General features: G+C 41.8%; 1 protein-coding gene across 4 annotated transcripts in view; it reads right to left on the bottom strand.

The window, feature by feature from the left end:
- The window catches only part of rnf19b (ring finger protein 19B), a 163,080-nt gene that overhangs the window by 56,374 nt on the left and 79,159 nt on the right, over positions 1-27,547 (bottom strand). For 3 of the 4 annotated variants that reach the window (XM_048557934.2, XM_048557933.2, XM_059654341.1), the window contains 3 exons: positions 17,638-18,823; positions 13,094-13,207; positions 11,582-11,703 (listed from right to left, as the gene is read on the bottom strand). In XM_048557934.2, the coding sequence (XP_048413891.1) occupies positions 11,582-11,703; positions 13,094-13,111 (140 nt within the window). In that variant the 5' untranslated portion in view covers positions 13,112-13,207; positions 17,638-18,823. The remainder of the gene's footprint in view (positions 1-11,581; positions 11,704-13,093; positions 13,208-17,637; positions 18,824-27,547) is intronic. The other variant, XM_059654342.1, reaches the window with a different exon arrangement.

Raw genomic sequence — 27,547 nt, forward strand, 5'->3', positions numbered from 1 at the left:
TGCCCAGTCTACCTCAGATTTATAGTAAGGTCTCCCAAAGGTTTGAACAACAGGTGTAGCTAGCTGTGTCATGCTGCTAGTACCAATAGATGTAGTGTTTTCCATTAACAGGATGCTATCATCAAACCAAAAGTACGTTCTGTCCACCAAACAAACAAGTAATGAGGGTATATGACTTCCAATGCCTGTGTGATGTTAGGTGTATAGGCAGTGCATCTAAACCACCAGCAAATCACATCAAACAGCCTGTCCCTTTGGCTGTTCACAACAAGAGCAGTGAATCTACTCTACTACCCACACTATAAAACTCAAAATACAGGGCGCAGTTGAGGCCATTTAAATATTTACTGGTAAGCACAGAGTGGGCAATTGATCCTGAGGTTATCGATTTGCTCTCCAAAAGCAGCCTATCTTATTGGAGCCAAATAGTTTTTTCTCCCTCTGCGTCACCTTCCTCCCTACATTGTTGCAGGCAGAAGTGTTAAAATCATAGAAAGATACAGACAGGAAGAGGCCATTCTGTCCATAATGCCTGTGCTGCCTCTTTGATAAACCTATCTAATTTATCCCACTCCCCTGAACTTGCCCTGGTTACTTTAAATATGTCTCCTAATTGTCTGCTGTGAAACGTAACTGAATCTGTATCAGTGATAATGGGAACTGCAGATGCTGGAGAATCCAAGATAACAAAGTGTGGAGCTGGATGAACACAGCAGGCCAAGCAACATCAGAGGAGCACAAAAGCTGACGTTTCAGGCCTAGACCCTTCATCTGAGAGGGGGATGGGGAGAGGGAACTGGAATAAATAGGGAGAGAGGGGGAGGCCGTCCGAAGATGGAGAGAAAAGCAGATAGGTGGAGAGGAGAATATAGGTGAGGAGGGATAGGCAGGGGATAGGTCAGTCCAGGGAAGACTAAGTATTTCTTCTGCATTTACTTTGATTCTAAATTTCTGTAAAATCTGTGCAATTTACTTGTGCCTGGGATGGTCTTGTGACTAAACAGGACTACTAAACTGTCAGATTTCTCAAATTCATTTATAATTGCAAAATCTACATCAATTAAAATTAAAGTAAACCCAACAGTATCATAAATGGATACTGTCCCTGCATCTGAGCCAGAAATTCTGGGTTCAAGTCCAACTCCAGAATTTAATTACCAAGGCAAGTTTACCTATAATATGGTCAAACAGGTTGATCATCAACATTTCATTCTTCCAACTTACATGAATGACTGATGGACAGATTCCTGGTCAACCACATGATGGAAAGAAAGTGAAGACTCTACCATCATTATCTGTCACTTCAGACTACAAAGTGCATGTTAACATGGACTGCTTGGTTCAGTTCACCACTTGGCTGGGGAAGATCAAATGGGAACCAACAGCCGGGGGTTTTGAACCCTCTGCTGGCTGAGGTGGTTTCAGGACCTACCTCCTTGCTTTATCTTACAGTGGAGGCTGTGGCACCAAGTCAGGTCCGCCTTCCTGCAGAAGTGCCAAGAAGAAAAAACTAGAGTGCAAAACATGAGGGACAGTGTTAGAGGTAACCCATGGCAAACACCCATTTCACTAATACAGAGCAGGAGGTAGACCTGTGATCCTCTCATTCAGCGCTGAACAGCTCATAGATAGTTTTGAATGTTTGCCTTTTCTCCTAATCTGACTTCCAAGGGACTTCCATTGGATCGTTCCACAGTTATGGGTGAAGTACTGTAATGGTGCATCTTTGTCTTTTACAGGTTGGCTGACAAAAAAAGTTCTTCCATCTTACTGCCTGCCATTGGGTATATTTGGAAGGATTTACAAGCTGATAAACAACCTGTACATTACGAACGGCCCATGTGACCAAAAGGTCCTGGTGGGGGACTCAAACACGGAGTTTCTAGTCCAGAGGTGGTAATGCTACCACTGCACACAAGAACAGCTCAGAGATTGTCAGCGACACAATTAAAAATATCTTTCATGTGCTCATTAATTTCATCAATGACTGAATCATGAAAAGACTCTGACTTCACAAGGAAGCAATCATATCACTATTCTGTCTTTTCCAGGATTTTCACATCTTCTGCAAATGTTGCAGGCTATCCATTAAGACAATTCTTCAGGATTGCATTCCTTCTGAGTGTGAACTATCTATGCACCTGGAGCTATGTACATTTGGTAGGTCTACATTGATGTCTGGGTTTTAACCTGATGATCCACACGTCTCAGATAAGCATGAGCAGAAACTGGGATCATGGGCAGACATGGGGAGTCCACATCAGAAAACAAAATCTTTTCAGATCTCTGCACAAAGACGCTTAACTCTGGGGACAGCTGGAAGACCTTGGATTGTCCCTCCAGCTTTCAGAATCTACCCATTACACTTAGCTGGGCAGGAAACCTGTCTCCAGACCAATTCACTGCCAGTCATTTGAAAATTTAAACGTAGTCAGATTCCTCAGCAATGGTGAGTCTCGCACCTCCACCGTGAAAATTCCATCCAGGGTGTCAGATTATTCACTTTTCATCGTAACTGGTTCAGAGCATTTCTATTAATTCTGTTTTTAGACAGAGATGTGACTTGAAAATGACACATACTGGTACCACTCATCTCGTATACTTCAAAATGGAGCTCCAGTACATTTATTTTCAAGCATTGCTGTTTGTTTATTTTTTTTCCCCTCTCTGGGTATCACTACTTGTAGTGTGGTGTTAATGCTTGTCCAGAAACTCCTCCTTCCAGATGGATGCTTGAATAATAACACATAAAAAGCAAGCTGCTAAACAAAGTTTGGATCCTTCTTGATAACTTTTATTGAAGTCAACAGTTTCAGAATAAAGCACAGTGTGGAGCTGGAGGAACACAGCAGGCCAGGCAGCAACAGAGGAGCAGGAAGGCTCAGATTTCGGGTCAGGACCCTTCTTCAGAAAGGCCCATTCCTGAAGAAGGGTCCTGACCTGAAACCTCAGCTTTCCTGCTCCTCTGATGCTGCCTGGCTCGCTGTGCTCCTCCAGCTCCACACTGTGTTACCTCTGACTCCAGCATCGACAGTTCTTACTATCTCTGAGTTTCACAATATGTTCCTTCTTTTCCTAAGTAATAGCCAACTTCATAAGGAGATGGAAAACAAATGTATATAACAAATACCAACATAAAAGAAAGAACTGTGCATTCTGGAAGTGTGAAGCAAAAACAGAAATCACTGGAGAAACTCAGCAGGTCTGGCAGCATCTGTAGAAAGAAAGCAGAGTTAACCTTTCTAAATCAGTGACTCTTCTTCAGAACTCAGGAACTTCTGTTCTGAAGAAGATTAATTGAACTCGAAACATTAACTCTGTTTTCTCTCCACAGATGCTGCTAGACCTGTTGATTTTCTCCAGCAATTTCCGTTTTTGTCTCATACAATAAGTGTGCTTTTGGAAATCTCGACCCCAGAGGGTTTTGGATGTTCTGTTGATGAACGTTTTTAAGGACGCCACAGATACATTCTCTTGGGAAATCGAGGAATAAGGACAGTGGTGAAAACAAAGGTTACCCATGATCTGATTGAATGGCAGAACAGCCTCCATAATCTGCTCCTATTTATTGTGTTCTTATGTATTCAGCCTTCAGCAAAACATTAACAGCAAAACACTGCAGATGATGAAGATGTGTAATAAAAATAAATTGACAGTGGACAGAAAAACAAAGTTACATTTTGAGTTGAATGTGACCAAGTTTGAAAGATATCACACTGCACTTGTAGTGTTACCTCTTTTTCTCTCTCCACAGATGCTGCCAGGCCTGTTGAGTTTCTCCAGCATTTTATTTATTCTTCAGAAAAATAGCATTTACTTGTGTACCTAAACTTGTGTTTAAAGTTAAGTAAATGCAACCTTTCTTTTCAATGATCTATTTTGAAAAATGTTTGAAACTTGAAAAAAACTGCTGATACTGAGTTTATAAATGAAACTGGAATTCTTTATTTATTCATGGAATGACAGCATTGCTGGTTAGATAGCAGTTATTGCCCACAGAGAGGGTTAAGAATCAACCACATTGCTGTGGATCTGAAGTCACATGTAGGTCAGACCAGGTAAGGACGGCAGTTTCCTTCTCTAAAGGATCTTAGTGTACCAGATGGGTTTTTCCCAACAATTGGCAACGGAATCACAGTCATCATTAGACTGTTAACTCCAGAAATTTATCGAATTCAAATTCCACCAGCGGCCATGATGGATGGGATTTGAACCCAGGTCCCCAGGGCATTATCTGAGTGTCTGGATTAACAGTCCAGCAGTTACATCACTAGACCATTGTGGAATGAGGCGACTGGGAGAAAAAGAATACACTGGCCTTACTGCTCCTTAAGCTGGGATACAAACGGTAGACAGTAAGACATCAGCTGTGCTGACTGGGAAGGTCCCAGACTGGTCATTTGGGTCAGAGGGGAGAGGGAACTTGACCAACAAAACATTTTCACGGACAACAGGTCAAGATTGCATCTCGTCGAACTTGCCAGCATTCATGAATGAGTCTTGGCAGAGAAATTGAACAGGCTATTCGGCAGGGGGAACTAGATCAGACTTCCTGCTCTTGACTCCAACCCAGCAATGAGAGAGTGGTAACTCTTTGCTCCAGTGGCAGCGGTGTGGCGAAGTGCAGTTACAGCAGCATCGTTGGTTTAGAACAGGGACTCAAGGTAATGGGGTGAAGGAGCCCAGATTCAGGCCCATTGCTGGAGCTGTTCCAAAGACCACCTAACTTTATTGCAATAAGACTATAAGATGAAACTTATGATTTTGTTTTTCTGGCTTTACATTCTGATTTGGTTTGTTTTCTGTGTTTAAGATGGCGCCAGTGAGTGGTGACACTAAACAACACTTCTCGCTGTATTTGCAATAAATACACATGACAATTAATCAAATCAAGTCAAATAAATCAAATCAACCTCTGCTATTAGTACTCCTGTGTGAGTATCAGATAAGCAAAGAACTGAGTTTGACAGCAGTGGCCCTTCTAATCAACTGTTGAATAGACTGTTCACTTTGCCTGCCAAGGCTCATTCATAAATGAGTTTGACGAGGTATAATTTTGACCTTTTGCCCACGAAAGAGTTTTGTTGGAATAAACCAATACTTAGAACAGGGACAAAATATGTAAAAATACAATGTACAGTACAAAAGACAGAAACTGCTTGAAATCCACATCATGAGGAAGGATTACACAGGTGCTTCGTTGACTTATTACAGCAATGGATGTGGTAATAGCGATACTTCATGTTCTGGAAAAACTAAAGCACACATACCGTTCAACTTGATAGTTCCAACTGTTAGTTTACACACCCTGAGGCACTCCTAACAGATGAGGGACAATCAACATCTGTTTACATTTAATACTTAATGCAGTTTACAAGGGTTTCAGCAAGCTACAAATTTATATAAATATCACAGAGCGCGCTAGAAATTCAGGCACATCATCTTCTTACAGGAGGGCAGCTATCACAACCAGTGGCTTAATGCCAAGGTCTAAGAGGCTCCTAATTAAAGGGGAGGTGATGGCTTGGTGGTATTATCACTCGGCTATTAATCCAAATACCCAGGTCGTATTCTAGGCACCTGGGTTCAAATTTGAATGCAGTATTAAAACAAATCTGGAATTAAAAGTCTAATGATGATCATGAAACCAGTGCCAATTGACAGAAAAACCCATCTGATTCACAAATATCCTAGGGGAAGGAAATCTTCCATCCTAACCTGGTCTGGCCTACACATGACTCCAGACCCATAGCAATGTGATTGCTCTCTGGGCAATAAATTGTGGCTGAGTCAGTAACACACACATCACAGAACATAGAATCCCTACAGTGCAGATACAGGCCTTTGGCCAACTGAGTCTGCAGTGACCCTCTGAAGAGCATCCCACCCTCTCTCCAATACCCTGCATTGCCTATAACTAACCCACCTACCCTACACATCCCCGAACACGACAGGGTAATTTAGCATGGCCAATCCACTTAACCTGCACATCTCTGGATTGTGGGAGGCAACCAGATCACCTAGAGGAAACTCACATAGACACCGGAGCACATGCAAACTCCATACAGTTACCCGAGGCTGCAACTGAACCTGGGTCCTTGGCATTGTGAGGCAGTAGTGAACGAAAATAATTGAAGCCCTCAAATCCCATTTCATTGGAGCAAGTTTGCTGCAAAAACAGCAGGCCTTTCAGAGTTTGGGAAAGTGCAGTACGCAGGGCCTGGTACTGGGGGAGGGATCGTATCTGGCACCAGCCTGTGCCCTTTGAAGGTGAGATCAAGGGGAGCTTTCACATTTTCTTATGTTAAAGTATGTGCATTTTAAAAATGTAGTTTGTTGGCTTCAGTGTCTGGTCTCCTCAGGGACATGTAAACAGCATGTAGTCCTAATTGTCATCTAGTGTCAAATGCTATCACTGGATTAGGATTGCTAAACGGAGGTCTGTGATTAAACCAGTAAAAAAGAACATACTTTTGAATAACACAAGTTGTGCGATGGTACTCTAAGCAGAACATACTTTTTCAGTCTCAAGCTGTCAAAGAGTTGTATGACCTTTTGGCTCACTGTGGCTCAGCCAACTCTGTGAAAGAACAAATCAATTGATTTTTTTACCCCTGCCCCGATACTGTGAAAAATGATTCATTCCAAGTATTTGTCCGAGTTTTCTCTGAAAAGATATCACTTCCACCAGCTTTTGAGGCAATGTAGTCCAGTTCATAGCATTATAAACACACGGGGGGGGGCAGACCACCGGGCACATTAGGTTTGCTCATTCAGTAAGATCATGGCCGATCTGATCACTTCATCTTCCCGACTAACTCCCCGTTAACCTTTCACCCCTTTGTTTATCAAGAATCCATCTACACTTGCCTTGAAAACATTCAAGGTCCCTGCTTCCACTGCCTTCTGAAGAAGAGAGTTCCAAAAAATTCATGACCTGCTGTGAGAAAAATGTCTTCAATGGATGACCCCTTATTTTGAAACAGTGACAACTAGTTCTAGATTCTCCCACAATACCCTTCCCAGAATCACCCTGTGAAGACCCCTCAGGAACTTAGGTGTTTTCCAAAAATTTTTCCTAAGAAGGGTCTGGGCCCAAAACATCAGCTTCCCCGCTCCTCCGATGCTGCTTGGCCTGTTGTGTTCATCCTGCTCTACACCTTGTTATCTCAGATTCTCCAGCATCTATTATCTCTAGATTTATTATCAAACAGGTTTATGCTTAAACGATTTTAAAATGTTTCCCTGCTATAAGGAAATAATACCACTTCCTTGTTGGAACCTAATGGAAAGAAATTCTTTAGAAATGCAATGTTAATATAGCAAGGGCATAAAAATGTAAGAACCAGGAGCAGGAGTAGGCCACTGGCCTTTCACACCCACTCCTGCCATTCACTAAGATCATGGTTGATCATTTCATAGCCTCAGCTCCACATACCCACCCTCTCACCATACCCCTTAATTCCTTTACTGTTCAAAAAATTATCTATCTTAGCTTTAATCACATTCAATGAGGAAGCCTCAACTACTTCACCAGGCAGGGAATTCCACAAATTTACAATCCTTTGGGTGAAGAAGTTCCTCCTCGATTCAGTCCTAAATCTGTTCCCCCTAGTTTCACCCATCAGTGAAAACATCCTCCCTGCTCCTATCTATTCCCTTCATAATTGTATATGTTTCTGTAAGATCCTCATTCTTCTAAATTCCAACGAATATAATCCCAGTCTATTCAGCATCTCCTCATAAGTCGACTCTCTCAACTCCAGAATCAACCTAGGAACAGCAACTTATATTCTGCCTGGGGACCCTGCAGCCCAAAGATATCAATGTGGACTTCAGGAGCTTCAAAATCTCCCCTCCCCCTACTGCATCCCAAAATCAGCCCAGCTTGTCCTCGCCTCCCTAACTTGTCCTTCCTCCCACTATCCCCTCCTCCCACCTCAAGCCCCAGCCCCATCTCCTACCTTCTAACCTCATCCTGCCCCCTTGACCTGTCCATCTTCCCTGGACTGACCTATCTCCTCCCTACTTCCCCACATACACACGCCTTTACTGGCCCCATCCCCGCCTCTTTGACCTGTTTGTCTCCTCTCCACCTATCTTCTCTTCTATCCATCTTCTATCCGCTTCCCCCCGCTCCCTATTTATTTCAGAACCCCCTTCCCCTCCCCCATTTATGAAGAAGGGTCTAGGCCCGAAATGTCAGCCTTCCTGTTCCTCTGATGCTGCTTGGCATGCTGGGTTCATCCAGCTCTACACCTTGTTATCTCTAATGAATCTCCTCTGTATCCCCTCCAGTGCCAGTACATCCTTTCTCAAGTAAGGAGACCAAACCTGCAGGCAGTACTCCAGATGTGGCCTCACCAGCCCTTATACAGATGCAACATAACCTCCCTGCTTTTAAACTCAGTCCCTCGGATAATGAAGGACAAGATTCCAGTTGCCTTCTTAATTATCTGTTGCACCTGCAAACCAACCGTCTGTGATTCATACACAAGGACACCTGGGTCCCTCTGCACAGTAGCATGCTGCAGTTTTTTCACTATTCAAATAACAGTCCTTTTTACTGTTATTTCTACCAAAATGGATGACTTCACATTATTTGGCATTGTACTCCATCTGCCAGACCTTCACCCACACAATTAAATTATCTGTATCCCTCTGCACACTTTCAGAGTCCTCTGCACACTTTGCTCTACTACTCATCTTAGTGTCATCCACATACTTTCACACACTGCCCGTGGTCCCCAACTCTAAATCATACTGTAAGCTGTAAACAATTGTGATCCCAACACTGATCCCTGTGGCACACCACTAGTTGCTGATTGCCAACCAAAAAAGCACTCATTTATCCCCACTCTTTGCTTCTTGTTAGTTAACCGATACACTATCCACGCTAATACATTGCCTGCAATGCCATGTACCTTTACGTTATGCTGCAGCCTCTGGTGTAGCACCTCGCTGAATGTCTTTCGGGAATTCAGATACATCACATCCACTGGGTCCCCATTGTCCATGTCGCTGGTAATGTCTCCATAGAATTCCAGTAAGTTAGTTTGGCTAGGTGTGACCTGTCTTTCATGAACCCATGCTGTGTCTGGCCAATGGGACAATTTCTATCTAAATGTTTTGCTGTTTCTTCCTTGATGATAGGTTCAAGCATCTTCCCTACTACAGAAGTTGAGCTAACTGGTCTGTAATTCCCAATCTTTTGTTTACCTCCTTTTTTAAACATTTGCTGTTTTCCAATCTGCTGGAACTGTCCCAGAATCCAGCGAAATTTGGAAAATTACCATGTGCGTATTTACTATTTCTCCTGCCATCTCTTTTAGTACCCTGGGATGCATTCCATCAGGCCAGGAGACATGTCTACATTTAGCTCCATTAGCTTGCCCAACACTACCTCTTTCATGTTAATGATCGTGTCCAGGTCCTCACCTACTTTAGTCTCTTTGTCATCAATTATTGGCATGTTATTCGTTTCCTCCACTGTGAAGAATGACACACAATACTTGTTCAATATCTCGGCTAGTTCCTCATTCCATTTTTAAATCCTCTTTCTTATCCTCTAAAGTCAAGTTGTGTCCTTGCCAATCCAAGATTCCAATCATAATGCAAGAAATACCATGAGGAAATAAAACTTAGAATTTGCATAACACTTTCACTACTACAAAATGATTCAGAGGACAAAGGGTGCGATACTCAGGAGGTGTTTTGCAACAGGCTTGGGAGAGAGTCAAAGGTCCATTTGGAATAGATTATGAGGAAACTTCAGAAAATGAGGAACGAGGTGATAAGCCTGAATGCATTAGAAAGGGAATTTCAGAGTTCAAGAAATTTCAAAGGCCTTGCTGTAGAGGAAGGAGGGAATATGTAGTGACTATAATGCGGTCTGCCAGGTGGGCCTCATGGAATAGGAGTTTCCTGACTGGGGCTGTTAATCTGGTCCAATCAGGGAGCACTGGCTGACAGATATAAACAAGAGTGTCAGATGTCCTGTTCACTCTGAGACCTGGCTCTGAGGGAGCTGGAGAGTGTCAGGGACGCTCCATTTGTAAATAAATGGTGATGGGATACTGGCCTCTGCGGAGTTGTGTCAGTATACGCAAAGAGTGGAGAGGTAGGGGATACAGTCTGTGGGGGTGTGGACAGAACTTTAAAGTCAATAAGATTTAGAGCCAAAAGGATAAAGATTGGTACATCTGTGACTTGGGGACTGGAAACCAATCTACATTGACAAGGGCAAAGGAAAAAATTCAGAGGGTGGAAATTAATCTGTGCTGGAAAACTTCATACATGAAAATTTTATACAAAGGGAATGGATGGAATGTGATTTGGACAGTTTGTTCTTAATGTCTGCATCAAACCTGTACATTATACGATATAAATACTTCAATAAGCAAAGGATTAAATCCGCACAACGCAGCCCTCAGCTGTTGTTCACTGCTTCCTCTGAGTCGCAAGGTTCCATTTTCTTGCTAGCCCTTGACCACAAATATCTAGGCCGACACTCCAGTGCAGTGCTATGGGGTACTGCACCATCAGGAGGTGCCATCTGTCCAATGAGGCGCTAAACTGAGGCATTAAACTAGACGTGTGGCTGTAATCATTTCACAGCATTCTTACAAAGAATGGGGGCGCTTGCCCTGATGTTCTGACGAATATTTGTCTCAATCAACTACACCAGACACAGATTTGCTTGGTCATTATCACATTGCTAATTGTGAGAGCTTGCTGTGCACCAGTTTGCTACTGCACTTCCCAGGTTACAACAATGGATACACTTCAACAATTCACATTGTCATAAAGCCAGCTGGATGCCATGAAAAGAGTTTACTAAAAGCAAATTTGTCTTTCCTGGTACACACGGTGGAGAGAGGCAAAATATCAGTTAGTGCATGTCCCTGATGAATACTTTTCTGGCAGTCGCCTAATTGTCAGAGGAATTTTTATTAGGTCCATTTTCTACTTAACCCAAATTTACAGATATAAATGAAATTTAATTTGTGAAGTTCATGGATATAATTAACAAGGACCCACATGATTTGATTCGATGACATAAATCTTAAATTCTCAATCCGCAAGACTTAATTTATTTTCCTTAATATATAGACATTAGAATAAGACATCTCACCTGGAGAAAAATATATTAATTATTTGTGCTACAAATGGGACACAAGACGTTGCATATTGCATTGACTCAGTTGGCAACACTGGACCCAGAAGGGTCAGAGTTTGATGTTCTCAACTTCAGATCACACTGCAGTGAAATATTCAGAAAGAAGAATTCATTTACCAAACTCGTTTCACAACCACAAGGCATTCTTAAGCTGCTTCAGTACTTAACAAACAATTAAGTATTTTGCAGCACAGCCCTAGTTGAAATGTAGGGAGTGGAGTGACCTGATCACACACAGCAAGACCTCACAAACAGCCCAGATGATAGCCAGATATTCCATTGTTGGTCAAGAGATAAATATTCATCAAGACAATTAGAAATCCTTTGGCATTCTTCAACTAGTACAATGGGATCTTTTAAATTTGCTTGACAGCTCAGGACTGGCGTAAAATTCATGCTTACCACCATTCATTATGTTGCATGGCCTCTCTGGTTGATTTGCTGCAAGCATCTTCAGTCAGGTTGGAGCCTGTTTGGTCGGGTGTGTTACAGGAAACCACATGGCGGTCCAGTAAGAAGGTGCTCTTGTTCGAAGAAAGGTGCAGCTTATTGCAATGCTAGCATGTATGTACAGTTCCACTATCTAATAGCTATTGTTACAGAGAATATGACGAAGGCCCTCTGATACCTCTCGCTGATTTCCCACCAAGCAGGTATGACATTATTATTCTGGGTTAATGCTTAAGGCACTGCACAGTATTAACTCTTGCTGATCCTTACACACCTAATCAACATGGACAACTGGTTAGCTATCTCTAGGGAACAACTTAATTCTTTTTTGTGAAAGGCAGTGCCTCCAATCGGGCTCCCTCAGTGCCACTGCTCAATTCTATGGAATGAGGCTGAAATCCACAGCCTTCTGATTACTGGTTGATAACCAGGATATAAATTTAATCTAAAGCATTGTGGGCCTTTCATGTGGAATATGAAAGGTCTAATGGGAGGATGGTGGAGTCCATATTTTGGACAGACAGGGCCAAATGAGTAAAAGGGGGTTCTACATCCAAATATATATCATTAAATCTTTCACTGATGGGCTGACCAAAATAAAACACAATCAGTGGTTCATGATAGCAAATAAGTTCAAATGTCAGACTATATATGGTTTCAGATCTAGAAAACTAATGCACAAAATCAATCTTATCAACCAAACCAATGGCAGCTTTTTTAAAACTTTTCCACTCCTTTTACTCCTTTACTCTCAGGTGAGGTGAGATGAAACACTGCCCTCTGTTAAAAGAACTATATTAACATAAACCATGGAGTACGTGTCTTACAAAAGCATTAAATGCTGTTTGCAGCTAAGCCTCAATTAATGGTCTACTTTGACATTACAGAGGTGAGCTCATTTTTTTTAAAGTAGGGAAAACTAGAAAGCAGAAGGAACTGTTAGTATAATTTGTCAGCAAACTTTTAGTGTTGGTTCTTATTCCATCAGAAAATGGTTACTCAGTACAGGTGCTTTTGGACAGACCAACTCTGGTGGAGGAGGAGGTCAGAGTGTTGAGGAAATCTGGTGATTTGAAGGGTGGGAAAGCTCAGATCCAGCATGGTCACCTTCAGTGAACACAGGTGCAGAGGAAGATGAAAGGTTCGAAATGCGTTCAACGAAATGGCTTTGTAGCTAAAATATCCCATTGGAAAGAAGTGCCCCATTCAAAGTTACATTTGGGGGCTTACTCTTGGTTATTCGGCCCTGGACTAGACGGATCTAAATTATTCATTTGATAGCAGTTTATTGCTTCTCTATTAATCTAGAGACCTAAGTAATGTTCTGATGATCTAGGTTCAAACCCCACTGGAGCAGATGGTGGAATTTGAATTCAATAAACATCTGGAATTAAGGGTTTAATGACAACAATGAAACTACTGTCAATTGTCAAAAAAAACCATCTGGTTCACTGCCATCCTTACCTCGTCTGGTGTACACATGACTCCAGACCAACAGCAACATAGGTGACTCTCAGTAGCCCTCTGAAGAATTAGGAATGGACAATAAATACTGGCCTCGTCAGTGATGCTGACATCCTGCGAATGAAGTTTTAAGATGACTCAAATTTAGATGGTAGTAAGTAAATTTAAAAAGATGCAACTACTCATAGTTGTCCATTTAACAGTGAGATGAGGTGTTTTTCTGAAGTCAGCTCACATTACAGGGAAATGGGTTCGTCACCGGACATCATACATTTAAAATAATCAACAAAGGAACTCAAGGAGGAAAGAGTATTTTTCAGACAGGATCTGAAATGTTGTAAAGAATAGCGTTATCAGATTTCATAGTAACTTTCAAAGGCAATAGGACAAGTACACAGATGAGGTGAAATCTGCAGGGTTTTGGGGAAGAAAAACAGATTTAGGACTGAATTGGACAGGTCGTGCAAAACATTGGCACAGACAGAACAGGTCAGATTGACTCTTTCTGCCCTGAAAGATGCTACGGTTATACTAACAATTATATTCCAGTCAAGAAACATTAAGTAAAATATGAAAGATTTATGGGATCTAGTTAATGGCAAACACTGAATATATCCTAACGCACTACCTTTAGGAGAAAGTGCATAAATACAGTTGTAATTCCTTTAGTTCGCAATTAAAAACGTATTTGTTGTGAGGTTTTAAAAATAATTGATTTGAATCAATTAGAACGCAAAACTTTTCATATAACATCTCAAGATTTTCTAAAAGAACATGTATCTGAGTTCCTCCCAGAATCTGCAGGAAAAGCACAACTGCAGAGGAAGAGGAGCAGTATATGAAAACAGCACAACTCTAAACTTGCTACTCACACCCTACCTTTGCTCAAATGTCTATAGGTGGAATTTTTCGCTGTCTTGAGCACCATGAGCAATGGTGAGAAAGTAGAAAAATACAATGAGAATGGAAAAAAAAATCAGATTCCTGATTAATAGTTGATCTCGCCTCATCTCTCTGCACCCACCCAATTCTCTCCTTCCTTGAGAATGAGATAGTTCAAATTCCTAATATGAAAGTCAGAGTGGTTTCTTGTTGGCAGCAGCTCAACACTTACTTCTCTGGGCAACTATCCAACTCTTCACCATAATCTCCTTACATGATTCATGGATACCATCTTCTTCCACTATTTGTCCAAACAGGTCGTCTTTGGCAAACTGCCAGCCTCACCATATCATCTTGCCTGCTTTTGGACAAACTCACACACCATCTCAGACCTTCAGAGCTCAAGACACAGACAACCTGTGTGATTCCGGCAAGGTCCTTCGCACACAAGGATGAGAGGTGATTTGTTAGAGGTGTACAAGGTAATGAGAGGCATAGATACTGTGGATAGCCAGAGACATTTTCCCACGGCACAAATGACTATCATGAGAGGGCATAATTTTCAGGTGATCACAGGAAGGTATAGGGAACATGTCAGAGGTAGGTTCCTTACACAGAGAGTAGTGCGTGCGTGAAATGCGCTGCCAGTAGTGATAGTACAGTCAGATACATTAGAGACATTTAAGCGACTCTTGGATAGGCACATGGATGATAGTGAAAATGAAAGCTGTGCAGGTTAGTTTGACCTTAGAGTAGAATAATAGGTCGGCAGAACATCTTGGGCCAAAGGGCGTGTACTGTCCTGACCTGTTCTATGTTTCATGATGCATGCACATCTCATGACGCATGATGTATTTTATAGATGGTAACTTCTTTTCTTAGCGCTCACTTACTCTGCATTCAGACTAAGCCTTTGTGGCTTGCATTGACTTCTTACTGCAGAGAGAAAGGTGGACAAATTATCACAGTTCAAAGCACTGAACAGTCATGGCAGTGGACATGCTGCTGTACAGCTTTATGCTCTATCAATGTCACATCTCGGGGCACAGCAGAGGTGCCTGGCCCTTCAAATACTCTCTATTCTCTTCCCCTGCATGTGATGTTGCAGCCTATAGAAGTCCAAGGAGGGGGACCCTGCATTTGGCTGTCAGCAGGCCTGGCCCTCTAGGCCAAAAGGACCCTCAGGCTGACACCACGTCTTGTCTTCCTTGCCAACTGGGCCAATGAAAGCCCATAACCAAAGCACAGTAGGTCCTGCTCCAAAAAGGAGCACAGGCAGATCCCTCTCCTGCCCAGAGCATACGGGTCCCATAGAGGCCTAGGCACCAGCTGTTGGGCCTTGATGTACCCCTGCACGAGGCCTGACATTGGACTAGTCATCTCAAACCTCAGGCTAATGTTCTAAGGTGTATGAGCTCAAATCTCACCACGGCAAATGGTGAAATTTGAATTCAATAAAACTCGAATGTGAAGCTAGCCTAATGGTGACTATGTAACCAGCCTAACTGGTTTCTAATGTCCTTTAGCGGAAGAAATCTTCCATCCTTACATGGTCTGGTTGTAGACCCATTGCAGAATGGGTTGACTCTCAACTGCTTTCTGGACAATTACGATTGACCAGCGACACCCACCTGCCTTGAACAAATGTACAACAGTTCTGTAATGCTTTTCCAAAAACTGGAGGAAACATTTCCATGAGGTTAGTTGTAAAGCATGAGATAACTGAACATGTGACTGTACGATAACCTTTGAAATATGATACTCAATAGAGCATTATGTGATCTACCCTGCCCTTTCAATACTCTGTTTTTGTGTAGGTACTTAATAACTTCCTTTAATTTGAACCCTAAAGCAGCTGTTCTTATTTCATGAAAGCCCATGTTCAATGCATTTGATTCAATTTAATAATGTGCTGTGCCCCAGGCAGAGATGGGCTAGCAATCATGTGTGAGAGGTTCCTCCTCACTGTGGTATGCAAAGTCTCAAATGCAAATATCTCCTTAGCAGGCTTGGTAATTAACAAGTGAGAGCAACAGGTTTCTACTTTACGCCACAGTTTATGCAAACTCTAATCAAAGCATTATTAGTTTGTACTGTGTGCAGTTCCCAAAATAGAAAAGGGTTTTTTTTCTAAGTCCTAATCTAGCCATTCTTGGGCCAAGGAAGCTCATTGCATCAGGGGTCAAAGCTATTAATTCAGATAAAAGTTCTAATTATAAACTGTTTTCACCCTCAGGCCGTTACCTGACATGGAATTCATTGTGTCAATATTAAGTCTATTACAATTATATTGAATGGAACATGCAGTATGGGAACAAATTGAATATTATTGCAAGTACTTTAAGATTAAAGTTGAAATATGTTAGTAATTTCTTTATTAGACAGATTTTATGAACAACTATGTTATTGGGAGCAAAAAGAGCAACTCTCGTCTCTTCTGAATGTTGCCCTGAAGGTGGCTGTGGTGAGGATGAGAATGACACCCATGTCCAATAGAATGTGCCTTTGCCAGGAATGTCTAGAGAGAGATGCAAAGTTTTTTTTTGAGGTTTATCATGAGCAGAATGATGATGGGTCTCTGCTCCATGTGTTGTTTCCAGGAATACAGGCCAAGGCAAGCATTAACTGAACCCGGAGCGTCATCCGCTCGATGAAGGATCCTCTTTGGTCTGTCTGAAATTTGTTGGTTTTTCGGTGCAATGAGTTGTCCTCGACTGGGTGCTGTAGACTGGCACATTCTAAGGACCAAAACCACGTGCTAATGGATGTACTAAAGTTAGGGGAAGCCACCACAGAAGTGCAATGCAGAGATAATGAGTTTCCCAAAGCCTGTCAATCATTGTACACTAAGGGTTGGGAAACTGGAGAACCCCTCAGGCACTGTCGTCTAAAGAATTTACAGTCTGCACACCAGGAGTATTGAAAATGTACTGAAGAACCTCAATTTGTCAATACATGGGGTGTCCACTGTAGGGGCACAATGGGAAAAGGTTCAAAGTACATCAAATAGTACATCAAAGATCGGAATCTGTAGAAGTCCACAGGCTATGTACCTGACAAGACAGCGAGCATGAAATTTCTGCTGAGATACTTAATAGGGAACATGCCACAGGAGGAAAAGTTCATTTCTATTGTGCTTTTTGTAATTTTCAATGCAGGCTGCTCTCATGGCATGGAATTTATATTTTAACTATTAAGACTACTGCAACTATATGAAGATTTCTAAGAGTGAATCATACTGTATGAACTAAGTTGAATTTTGTTACACTTTCCCTCATTCTTAAGCTGAAATGTTCTGTAATGTACTTATACAAATTCAAGAATTAGATATACTTTGGAAATGAACACCTAGTTATTGTACGGTGAGGATGAAGGTGGGAGAAGAGGGGTTTTAAGAGAGGTTTGCGTGCAAAAAAAAACTGAGAGCTTATTTTGTCCCTCAGCAAAGCTCCTTGCTATGATCTAAAAGTAGCAAGTGGTTTGGATGAAAAATCACCTTTCAAAAAATAACTGCACAATGTTTTCAGATCAGTCTTCTCTGCCTGAGGAATTTCAATTAGCATCTCGCACAAAACTATTCTTGATACAGATTCTCCCTATAAATTCATAAACCCCATTCACAAGGATCAAAAATATGGCCCAAAGAGCAGGTGGTGACTTACAAGGCATTCTCAATGTGATATAATGCTGCACGTCGAGATTAGATTTGCAAATTGTTTAAAAGATCACAATAACCACATATTCAAAGTTGCAGAGAGAATGATTGAGCATCTTATGCAGAAAATACTGGCAGAAACCATTGCCAAATGTGCACTAGTGGCCTTGCTGGAGCCTCGCAGTTGATAAATACATCATTTTGTTGAACTTTCAGAAATATTATTTTCATGGAATGTGAGTGTCACTGACAAAGCCAGTCTCTAATTACCCTCAAGAAGGTTGTGTTGAGTTTCTTGGGTCACTGCAGTCCTATGGGCAGCAAGTACACGTACAGTGCGGTTAGGAAAGGAGCTCCAGGATGTTGACCCAGTATGAAGGAAGGGAGGGCAATATATTTCTAACATGTCTGTGACTTGAAGGGGAAGCTGCAGGTGCCAGTGATCCCAGAGGCTTGCCGCCCTCGTTCTTTTTGATGATAGAGGTCATGTTGGTGAAGGTGTCTTGGTGAGTTGCTGCACTGCATCTTGTAGATGATACAAATACTGTGCTTCAGTAGTGGAGAGAAATAGTGTTTAAGATGGTAGTTGGGGTGATGACCAAGCAGGCTGCTTTATCCTGGATAGTGTCCAGCTCCTTTGAGTGCCTTTGGAACTGCACCCATCCAGGCACCCATCCACTGCTCCTGACAGTATATGGTGGACAGTTCTTGGTTAGTGAGTTACTCACACAGAATTCCCAGCCTCTGACCTGCTCTTGTAGTCACAGTATTTATAGGACTGGTCCAGTTCGGTTTCTGGTCAATCGTAATCACAAGGATGTTGATAGGGAGATGATTAGATTCTCTCTTGGTGGAGATGGTCAAAACCTGGTGTGCTAAGAATGTTACTTGCCACCTATCCACCTAAGCCTGAGTGTTTTCCAGGCCTTGCTTCATATGAACATGAGCTGCTTCAGTAGCTGAGGAGTTGTGAATGGTGCTTAACATTTGGTTGGGTCTCGGAAACTGCTCCGAGGATCTCCTGCAGTGGTAGCCTAGGAGTGAGATGATTGGCATCTAACTGCCACAACTACCTTTCTTCGATCTAGGTCTGCTTCCAACCAGTGTAGTGTTTTTCCTGTGATTACCACAGCTCCTTCAGAACGCAAGGACAGGGCTACAGACTGAACGGCCATCGATGGTGGTATATGATTCTGTACCAATGGAAATAAAAATGATTAGTACTAAACATCCAACAAATGTATATCTCAAAGATTATGGTACCTTTTGGCTATCTGCTCTGACATTAAGCTGCAGTGAGGCTGGCAGTCAGTTCAGTACAGTCTAAACCCCGTGCCAGAGCATACGACTATTCACTCTAACTGTACATGGAAGTTGAGAGGCGATCATTTAGACATTTATAAAATAATGAGGGGTATAGATAGAGTTAATGATAGCTGGCTTTTCCCTCAGATAGAACATTTCACGGTGGCTCAGTGGTTAGCACTGCAGCCTCACAGCACCAGGGGCCTGGGTTCAATTCCAGCCTCGGGCGACTAGCTGTGTGGAGTTTGCACATTCTTCCTGTGTCTACATGGGATTCTGCTGGGTGCTCTGGTTTCCTCCCACAGTGCAATAATGCACAGCTTAGGTGGATTGCCCATCCTATCCAGGGATGTGTAGGTTAACTGGCTTAGCCACAAGAAATATAGGGTTACGGGGTGGGAGGGGGGGGGGGAACAATTTGGTGTGTAATGTTGGGCTGAATTGCCCATTTCCATGCTGTGTGGATTCCTACGATTTCAAGACTTGGGGAGGGGGTATAATTTTGAGGAGAAAGATTTAAAAAAAGACATGAGGTCAATTTTTTTTACGCAGAGGGCAGTTCGCATGTGGAGGATACGGGTACAAACACAATGTTTAAAAGACATTTGGATAAATACATGAATAGGAAATGTTTGGAGGGACATGAGCCAGGAGCAGGCAGGTGGGACTGGTTCAGTTTGGGATTATTTCAGCACAGGCTGGTTGGACTGAAGGGTCTGATTCTGTGCTGTATGACATCATGACTCAATGAAGATGTCATGATAATTTTTTAATGGATTTTACTCAGTTTAGATGTGATGGGAAGGAAATGGTAATAGATACATTGTGGACAAAGAAATTCTCTGACTTCATTGATTTCTTATTGGCTAGCATTTAAAACAATGTTTTAAGTTTCAAAACATTCTCATCAATGGACTTCATACCTAAAACTGTTGTGCTAACTCTAAATCCAAAAGCATAACACACTCTCCCTGATAAAAACAATTTCCAAGTGACCAAGCATTTTGTTATTAGAAATATAGCATTTTTTTAAATGATGCAATTGTAAATACCAAACATATTCACAAACCTTCCCAATAGATCTCACGGAAACCCCATACCCTTTAACAACCAATTCTCAACCACCATTTTTAAAACTAACCCAACTTGATCAGCAAGAAAAGCAAATGCCAGACAGGAACCTGGGTTCATGTGCAAACTATTAGTGAAGTTGTTATTTTTGAATTCTTTCCACTAAGTACATATAAATAACTGGGTACTTTTTACTTCAACCTTATATTGATGACATAGAAGGATTACTAATAGCGATGCAGTATGTCAATCCACAATTACATGCTGTGATCAAAGAAACTTGTGCAAATAAATCAGGCTTATACATGCTAGGAGGTATACAAGAGGAAGTGAAAAACTATTTGCATCATTTGCTGCACCTTAGATTTCGCAACAGTCTGTAAAGATGTAAACTGTCTCAGTATGTTACTCAGTTTTTTTTCAGTCATATAGTCATACAGCATGGAAACAGATTCTTCGTCCAACTAGTCCACGCCAACCAATTTTCCCAAACTAAACTAGTCCCACCTGCCTGCATTTAGCCCATATCTTTCTAAACCTTAACATTCATTTTCCAAGTGTCTTTTAAATATAGCAACTGCACCCACATCCACCACGCTCTCTGGCAGTTCATTCCACACACTCCTCTCACCTTAAAAATATGCCCCATGGTTTTGAACTCACCCACCTTAGGGAAAAGACCTTTGCTATTCATCTTATCTATGCCCCCCATGACGTTATAAACCTCTATCAGGTCTCGCCTCAACCTCCAATGCTCCAGCGAAAGAAGTCCCAGGCTACCCAGCCTATTTTTATAACTCAAACCCTCCATTCCTGGCAACATCCTGGTAAATCTTTTCTGAACTCTCTCCAGTTTAATAATATCCTTCCTATGCCAGTATCCAGATATTAGCCTTTTCTTAAAAATTTAGTATTTTTCTATCTTCAATGCAATGATAATCATGAAATTCAGAATGAACCTGGTAATCAACAGTCACCGGTGAGATATAATCACAGACTAGAATGTCCAAATGGGAAAAGACTTGTAGACATTGCATTTGCTTTAAAAGTAATAATTTTGCTCAAAGACTGGAGGGAAAATTCTTCTTGCCTCATTGGAAACTCACAGAGTGATCCCCACTCCACCCACCTGCGAGCTGAAGCTAAACACACAAAATGAACAGCTTAGTTTTTCTTTTTGAAGGGAATGATTGGAGTAAATGAGAATCCTACACCATGGATGTATGCAGCTCAATATCCTGTTGATTGATGTTACCCATGTACATTAAAAACTGTGCACGGTTGGAATTTATAGAGGAACATCTGTGATATATTTTTCTTTTAGAAAATGCATATTTGAGGTAACGAGACAAAACATATTGCAAAACCATTAAAAGAAACTAAGGTTAGGTCAAACGTTTGGACAAATAGATTGGTTTTAAGTAGTGTTTTAGACAGGGAGAGACATAACAGTTTAGAGTGGACATTCCAGAAGTTAGGGCCTAGGCAGATTAGGGGATGCTTACTGTTGAATGTGCTGCAGAACAAACCATAACTAACCAATGGATGGAGTAGTGTGCTGTCAACAATCCTCCTGTCTATCCCTGTTACCTGCTAGAGGACAAACCACAAGTGAGTTTCTTTTTATTTATTGATGGGATATGGATGCTGCTGGCTGGACCAGAATTTATTGCCTATCCCTAGTTACCTTTCAGAAAGCAGAGGTGAGCTGCCTTCTTGAACTGCTGCAGTCCATTTGGTGCAGGTAGCCCACAATGCCAGTAGAGAGGGAATTCAAGAACTCTGACCCAACAACAGTGAAGGAACAGCGATATATTTCCAAATCAGGATGGTGAGCGGCTTGGAGGGGAACGTGCAGGTGGTAATGTTTCCATTTATCTGCTGCCCTTATCTTTCTGAATGGAAGCAGTCATGGATTCGGAAGATGCTGTCTAAGGATCTCTGGTGAACTTCTCAGTGCATCTTGTAGATAGCACACACTGCTGCTACTGAGTGTTGGTGATGGAGAGAGTGGATGTTCGTGGATGTGGTGCCAGTTAAGTGGGCTGCTTTGTCCTGGATGGTGTCAAGTTTCTTGAGTGTTTTTGGAGCTGCACCCATCCAGTCAAGAGGGAAATATTCCATGGCACTCCTGACTTGTGCCTTGTAGATGGTGGATAGGCTTTGGGGACTCAGGAGGTGAGTTACTCACTGTAGTTTTCTTATCTTCTGACTTGCTCTTGTAGACACTAGCTATATGTGGTGAATCCAGTTGAGTTTCAGGTCAATGGTAACCCCAAGAATGTTGAGAGTTGGGCAATCCAGTGATGGTAACATGGTTGAATGTTAAGGTGCGGTGATTAGATTGTTTCTTACTGGAGATGGTCATTGCCTGGCATTTGTGTGGCGCTAATGTTACTTGCCATTTGTCCGCTCAAGCATGGATATTATCCATATCTTGCATTTGGACTGCTTCAGTACCTGACGAATCACGAGTGGTGCAGAACATTGTGCAATTATCAGCAAACATCCCCATGTTCGACCCTATGATGGAGCGAAGGTCATTGATGAAGCAGTTGAAGATGGCTGGATACAGGACATTGACCTGAGGAACTCCTGCAGAGATGCCCTGGAACCAAGATAACTGACCTCCAACCAGGAGCCAGGCATCATTCCACCCAATGGAGAGTTTGTCCCCCTGATACCCACTGATTCTAGTTTTGCTAGGGCTCCTTGATACCACACTCGGTTGAATGCAGCCTTGATGCCAAGGGCTATCACTGTCACCTCACCTGCGGGATTCAGTTCTTTGGTCCAAGTTTGAATCAAGGCTATAGTTAGGTCAGGAGCTGAGATCTAACCATATGACCTTGCTGGATGAGCCCTCCAAGATGTTCTCTCTCTAAGTGCAGCAGTGACCTTCTCCTTAATGCGTAATGCAATTCCTCCACCCCTTTTACATCCCTCTCTTTAACACACCTGAGTCATCTAAATCCTGCAGTGTTTAGCTGCCAATCCTGTACGTCTCTCAACCAAGTTACAGCCATTACAGAAACATTATAGTTCCACATACAAATCCAGGCTCCAAACTTATCTGCATGAAAGTAATAGGTATAAGCTGCATTGACTCATTAGACATTATAACAATGTCTACCAGGGAACAATGAGGACAGATGTGCCTCCAACAAAATCTTGAGCTAAATTCGCTGCAATTAGAACAGACAGATGTTTGATGACTAGCATGGATACAATAGACCAAAAGGCCTCTTTTCATGCTGTAAAAACTCAATAACTCTAATACTCATCTTTCTCCCCACTCAAGACTATATGACAGCATTTGACTGGATAAAACCTAATATAGTTTCCAATATTAACCCGTTCAGAAAGATTACCCTTATACCATAATTAAAAAGAGAGGGGTGAAATTTAGGAAGTAGAGAGGCCTGAGTTGGAGGAACACAGATCTCACAGACCAAAGGAGATTACATGGATACAGATAGGCAAGGACCTGGAGAGATTTGAGAACAAACTGAGAATTTTGAGTCATTGCAGGGCAAGGAGGGGCAATGGAAGTACAACTGGAGAATGAGACTTTGTGCAAGTAAGACTAAGTAGAGCAGAGTTCCAGATCATCAGGTGAAGTTGCAAAAAAGGTCGCCTGAAATCACTGGGGCTTGGTCAATACAATTACTCATCACTCCATCCATACTGTTTTAACAAACACAGTTCAAATGGAAGTGACATACATACTGTAAATAATTTTGAGGGCCTACACTCTGAAATTCTCTTCCTGAACCCCTCAGGCCCTCTCCCAGACTTCAATACTCAAAACTAGTTCCCTAAAAACTAGTTATTCTTATTTGCATGAAGTCTTATTCTCCAATCATACTTGCATTGTCCTTCCTTGCCCTGCAATGACTCAAAATTCTCAAAACTTGTTTCTTTAAGCAGGTTTTGCTAACTCCTATCCCTACTTCCTTTGCCTCAGGAAATATTTCAAAATGAAGTGCTTGGGAATATTCCCTACATTAACTGTGCTATGATATCTCGCTGCATCACACCTTCAAACAAATCTATTGGCAGTGAACCATTTTGGAATATCCTAAGGTCTCACTCGTTGCTGTATAAATGCAAGTTTATTTGTTTTTGTATGAATAGGCTTCCCCAAAAATCAAAATGGCAGCTCAAACCACTTCTGAAAAATAATTTTATAAACTGTTGGTCTGGTTCTTGATGCTTTGTTTCTTAATCTTAGTTCCTTAGTAAATGGTGACAATTTGGTGTGTTTTAAGCAAGCATAACAGTTCACATAAATGTTACTGATGGCTGACAGCAGTCTTTTATCATCATTATTTTGAGTGAATCACAATTTTTTGGCTGATAATAATGACAAACAGCTACGAATTGCAATACATTATTGACAGGGTCAATGTAAAAAACTTACTGTAGATAGCAACAACCTATAATTACTGAATGCATCTGAAGTAACGAGACAACTCAGGAGGATTATCAGACAAAATCTGACACCTTCACATGTAGAGACAATCAAAAGCTTGATTGCATTTGTATGTTTTAAGGGCATAACATAAGAACATAAGAACTAGGAGCAGGAGTAGGCCATCTGGCCCCTCAAGCCTACCCTGCCATTCAATCAGATCATGGCTGATCTTTTTCAGACTCAGCTCCACTTACCCGCCCACTCACCATAACCCTTAATTCCTTTACTGTTCAAAAATTTATCTAGCCTTGCCTTAAAAACATTCAGTGAGGTAGCTTCGACCACTTCACTGGGCAGGGAATTACACAGATTCACAACCCTTTGGGTGAAGAAGTTCCTCCTGGCCTCAGTCCTACATCCGCTTCCCTGTATTTTGAGGCAATGCCCTCTAGTCTAGGTTCACCTGCTAGCGGAAACAACCTCCCTGCCTCCACTGTATCTATTCCCTTTATAATCTTATATGCTTCTACAAGATCTCCCCTCATTCTTCTGAATTCCAATGAATATAAATCCAGCCCACTCAGTGTCTCCTCATAATCCAACCCACTCAACTCTGGAATCAACCGAGTGAATCTCCTCTGCACCCCCTCCAGTGCTAGTATATCTCTTCTCAAGTAAGGAGACCAAAACTGCACACAGTACTCCATGTGTGGCCTCACCAGGACCCTACAGAGCTGCAGCATAGCCTCCATGTTTTTAAACTCCATCCCTCTAGCAATGGCAGACGAAATTCCATTTGCCTTTTTAATCACCTGCTGCACCTCAATCCCACCTTCAGCGATTCATGCACAAGGACACCCAAGTCCCTCTGCACAGCAATGTGCTGCAATTTTTTACCATTTAAAACATAGTCCATTTTAACGGGCATATTAAAGGAGGAAAGTGGAGTTTTAGCACTGGAGGTTCAGCACTCATAGCATTAGCAGGTTAAGGTAGTGTTAACAATGGTGGAGCAGTTAAAATCAGGGATGCTCAAGAGGCCAGAATTTGAAGGGAGCAGATGTCTCAGAGGCAGAGGAGATTACAGACACAGGGAGAAACGAAGCCACGGAAAGATTTGAAAACAAGGCGAAGCAAATTTTAAAAGTGAAACACTGCTCAACTAGGAGCCAGTGAAGGTGAATGCAGATAGGGATGATGGTCTCCCTGCTATAGGAAGGATATTATTAAATTGGTGAGGATGCAGGAAAGATTCACAAAGATGTTCCTGGGACAGGAGGGTTTGAGTTATAAGGAAAGGCTGGATAAGCTGGGAATTTTTTTCACTGGAGCATAGGTGGTTGAGGGGTGACCTTACAGCATTTATAAAATTATAAGGGACATAGATAAGGTGAATAGCAAAGGTCTTTTCTCTAGAGCGCATATTTCTAAGTTGAGGGGAGAAAGATTTAAAAGGATCCTGACAGCAACTTTTTTTTACACATAGGGTGGTTCGTATGTGTAACAAACTGCCAGAGGAAGTGGTAGGCACAGGTACAGTTGCAACATTTAAAAGACATTTGGTCAGGTACATGAATAGGAAAGGTTTTTGAGGGGTATGGGCCAAAAGCAGGCAAATGGGACTAGGTTAGCTTGGGAAATTCGGTCAGCATGGTTGAGTTGAACCTAAGGGTCTGTTTCCATGCTGTACAACTCTATGATTCAATATCCTGGTGTGAATTAAGATGCAAGTAGTAGAGTTTTGGATGCCTTCAAGTCTGAGTGTTGAGTGCGGAAGTCATCGAGGATCCTAGTGAAATTGGTCAAGTCTTGAAGCAATAAGGACAATGATGAGGGTTTCAGCAGGAAACGGCTGAGGCAGGCATGAAGTTAGGCCTGTACAGCCATATAGAAATATATATATGTGTGTTGCACCACCCTTTCTGTTTTGAACACAAGCCACAGAGGTGGGCAAAAGGTGGGCTAGACATTGATTAAATAAAGAGCAAACTCCAGCCAACCTTAAAGATAACGAGGTGTAGAGCTGGATGAGCACAGCAGGCCAAGCAGCATCATAGAAGCAGGAGACCCCTAGGCCCGAAACATCAGGTCTCCTGCTCCTAAGATGCTGTTTGGCCTGCTGTGTTCATCCAGCTCTACACCTTGTTATCTCAGATTCTCCAGCATCTGCAGCTCCTACTATCTCTCTCCAACTAACCTTTATTACATTTCTGTTTTGGAAAAATATAAATGGAATGAAGGATAAATAATTCTGTTCTATTGGCCTATTCACCTTTTCTTTAAGTTCCCACCAAAATGTTGGAGTCACTGAGGTGAGATTGGAGATAACTGTGTTTCCAACAAATAAAATAGGTTCAAGGCTCCAACAGCGACAAGCTTCTTCCCCCAACACAGACAGGCCCACATACAGTTTCATGATAGACAGTTTCCACAGTACTATAATGTGGGAGGGTTAATAAGGGTATTCCTCAATATTATTGTTCCAATGACTAAAGCATATTGCTTTACTGAAATGGAGATGAAGTCACTTAGGAAAATTTGATGTTTTCTTTACAGTTGGTGTGCTTCATAATAGTGAAAGTTTTTTTTGAAAAAAGGAGAGTTTGCTTGCTGAAAACATGAACGGAATGAATATTTCACATTAACCAGCATGGAAATGAGGCTTCCGATGTCAGAGCTAAAGGGAATGAAAGAATGTCGTTCTTTTTCTGCAGGTTTATAATTACAAATAAGGAGACAGTAGCAGTGAGAATTTGAAATACGATAACGGTGTGGTTTCCTGTGACGCACATGTAGTCCAAGAACTAAAAATAAATGATGAAAAGGATTTTTTTTTGTTTGTCAAACCCATTCATCAGTCACCTGATACCATGTTTGGGGCAGGGGAGAGGGAAACAGTAGCTGCATTGTTCGCACATACATATTTCATTTTTAAATGCAAATTTTTACTGAGTGAGGAAGGGCAAGGAAGAACGTGCTTCTTGTTTGCATTGTCCTGAAGGTGCTGGAGTGGAACTGCAGAAATAGAATTAGCCCTCTTCATCACTTTAACCTACAGTGGAATTATGCAGCAGACAATATTTTACAATAGAGCACATTTACACACAGTGCACTGACTGCATAA

Source organism: Stegostoma tigrinum, chromosome 24 (assembly GCF_030684315.1).
Source record: "Stegostoma tigrinum isolate sSteTig4 chromosome 24, sSteTig4.hap1, whole genome shotgun sequence".
NCBI lineage: Eukaryota > Metazoa > Chordata > Chondrichthyes > Orectolobiformes > Stegostomatidae > Stegostoma > Stegostoma tigrinum.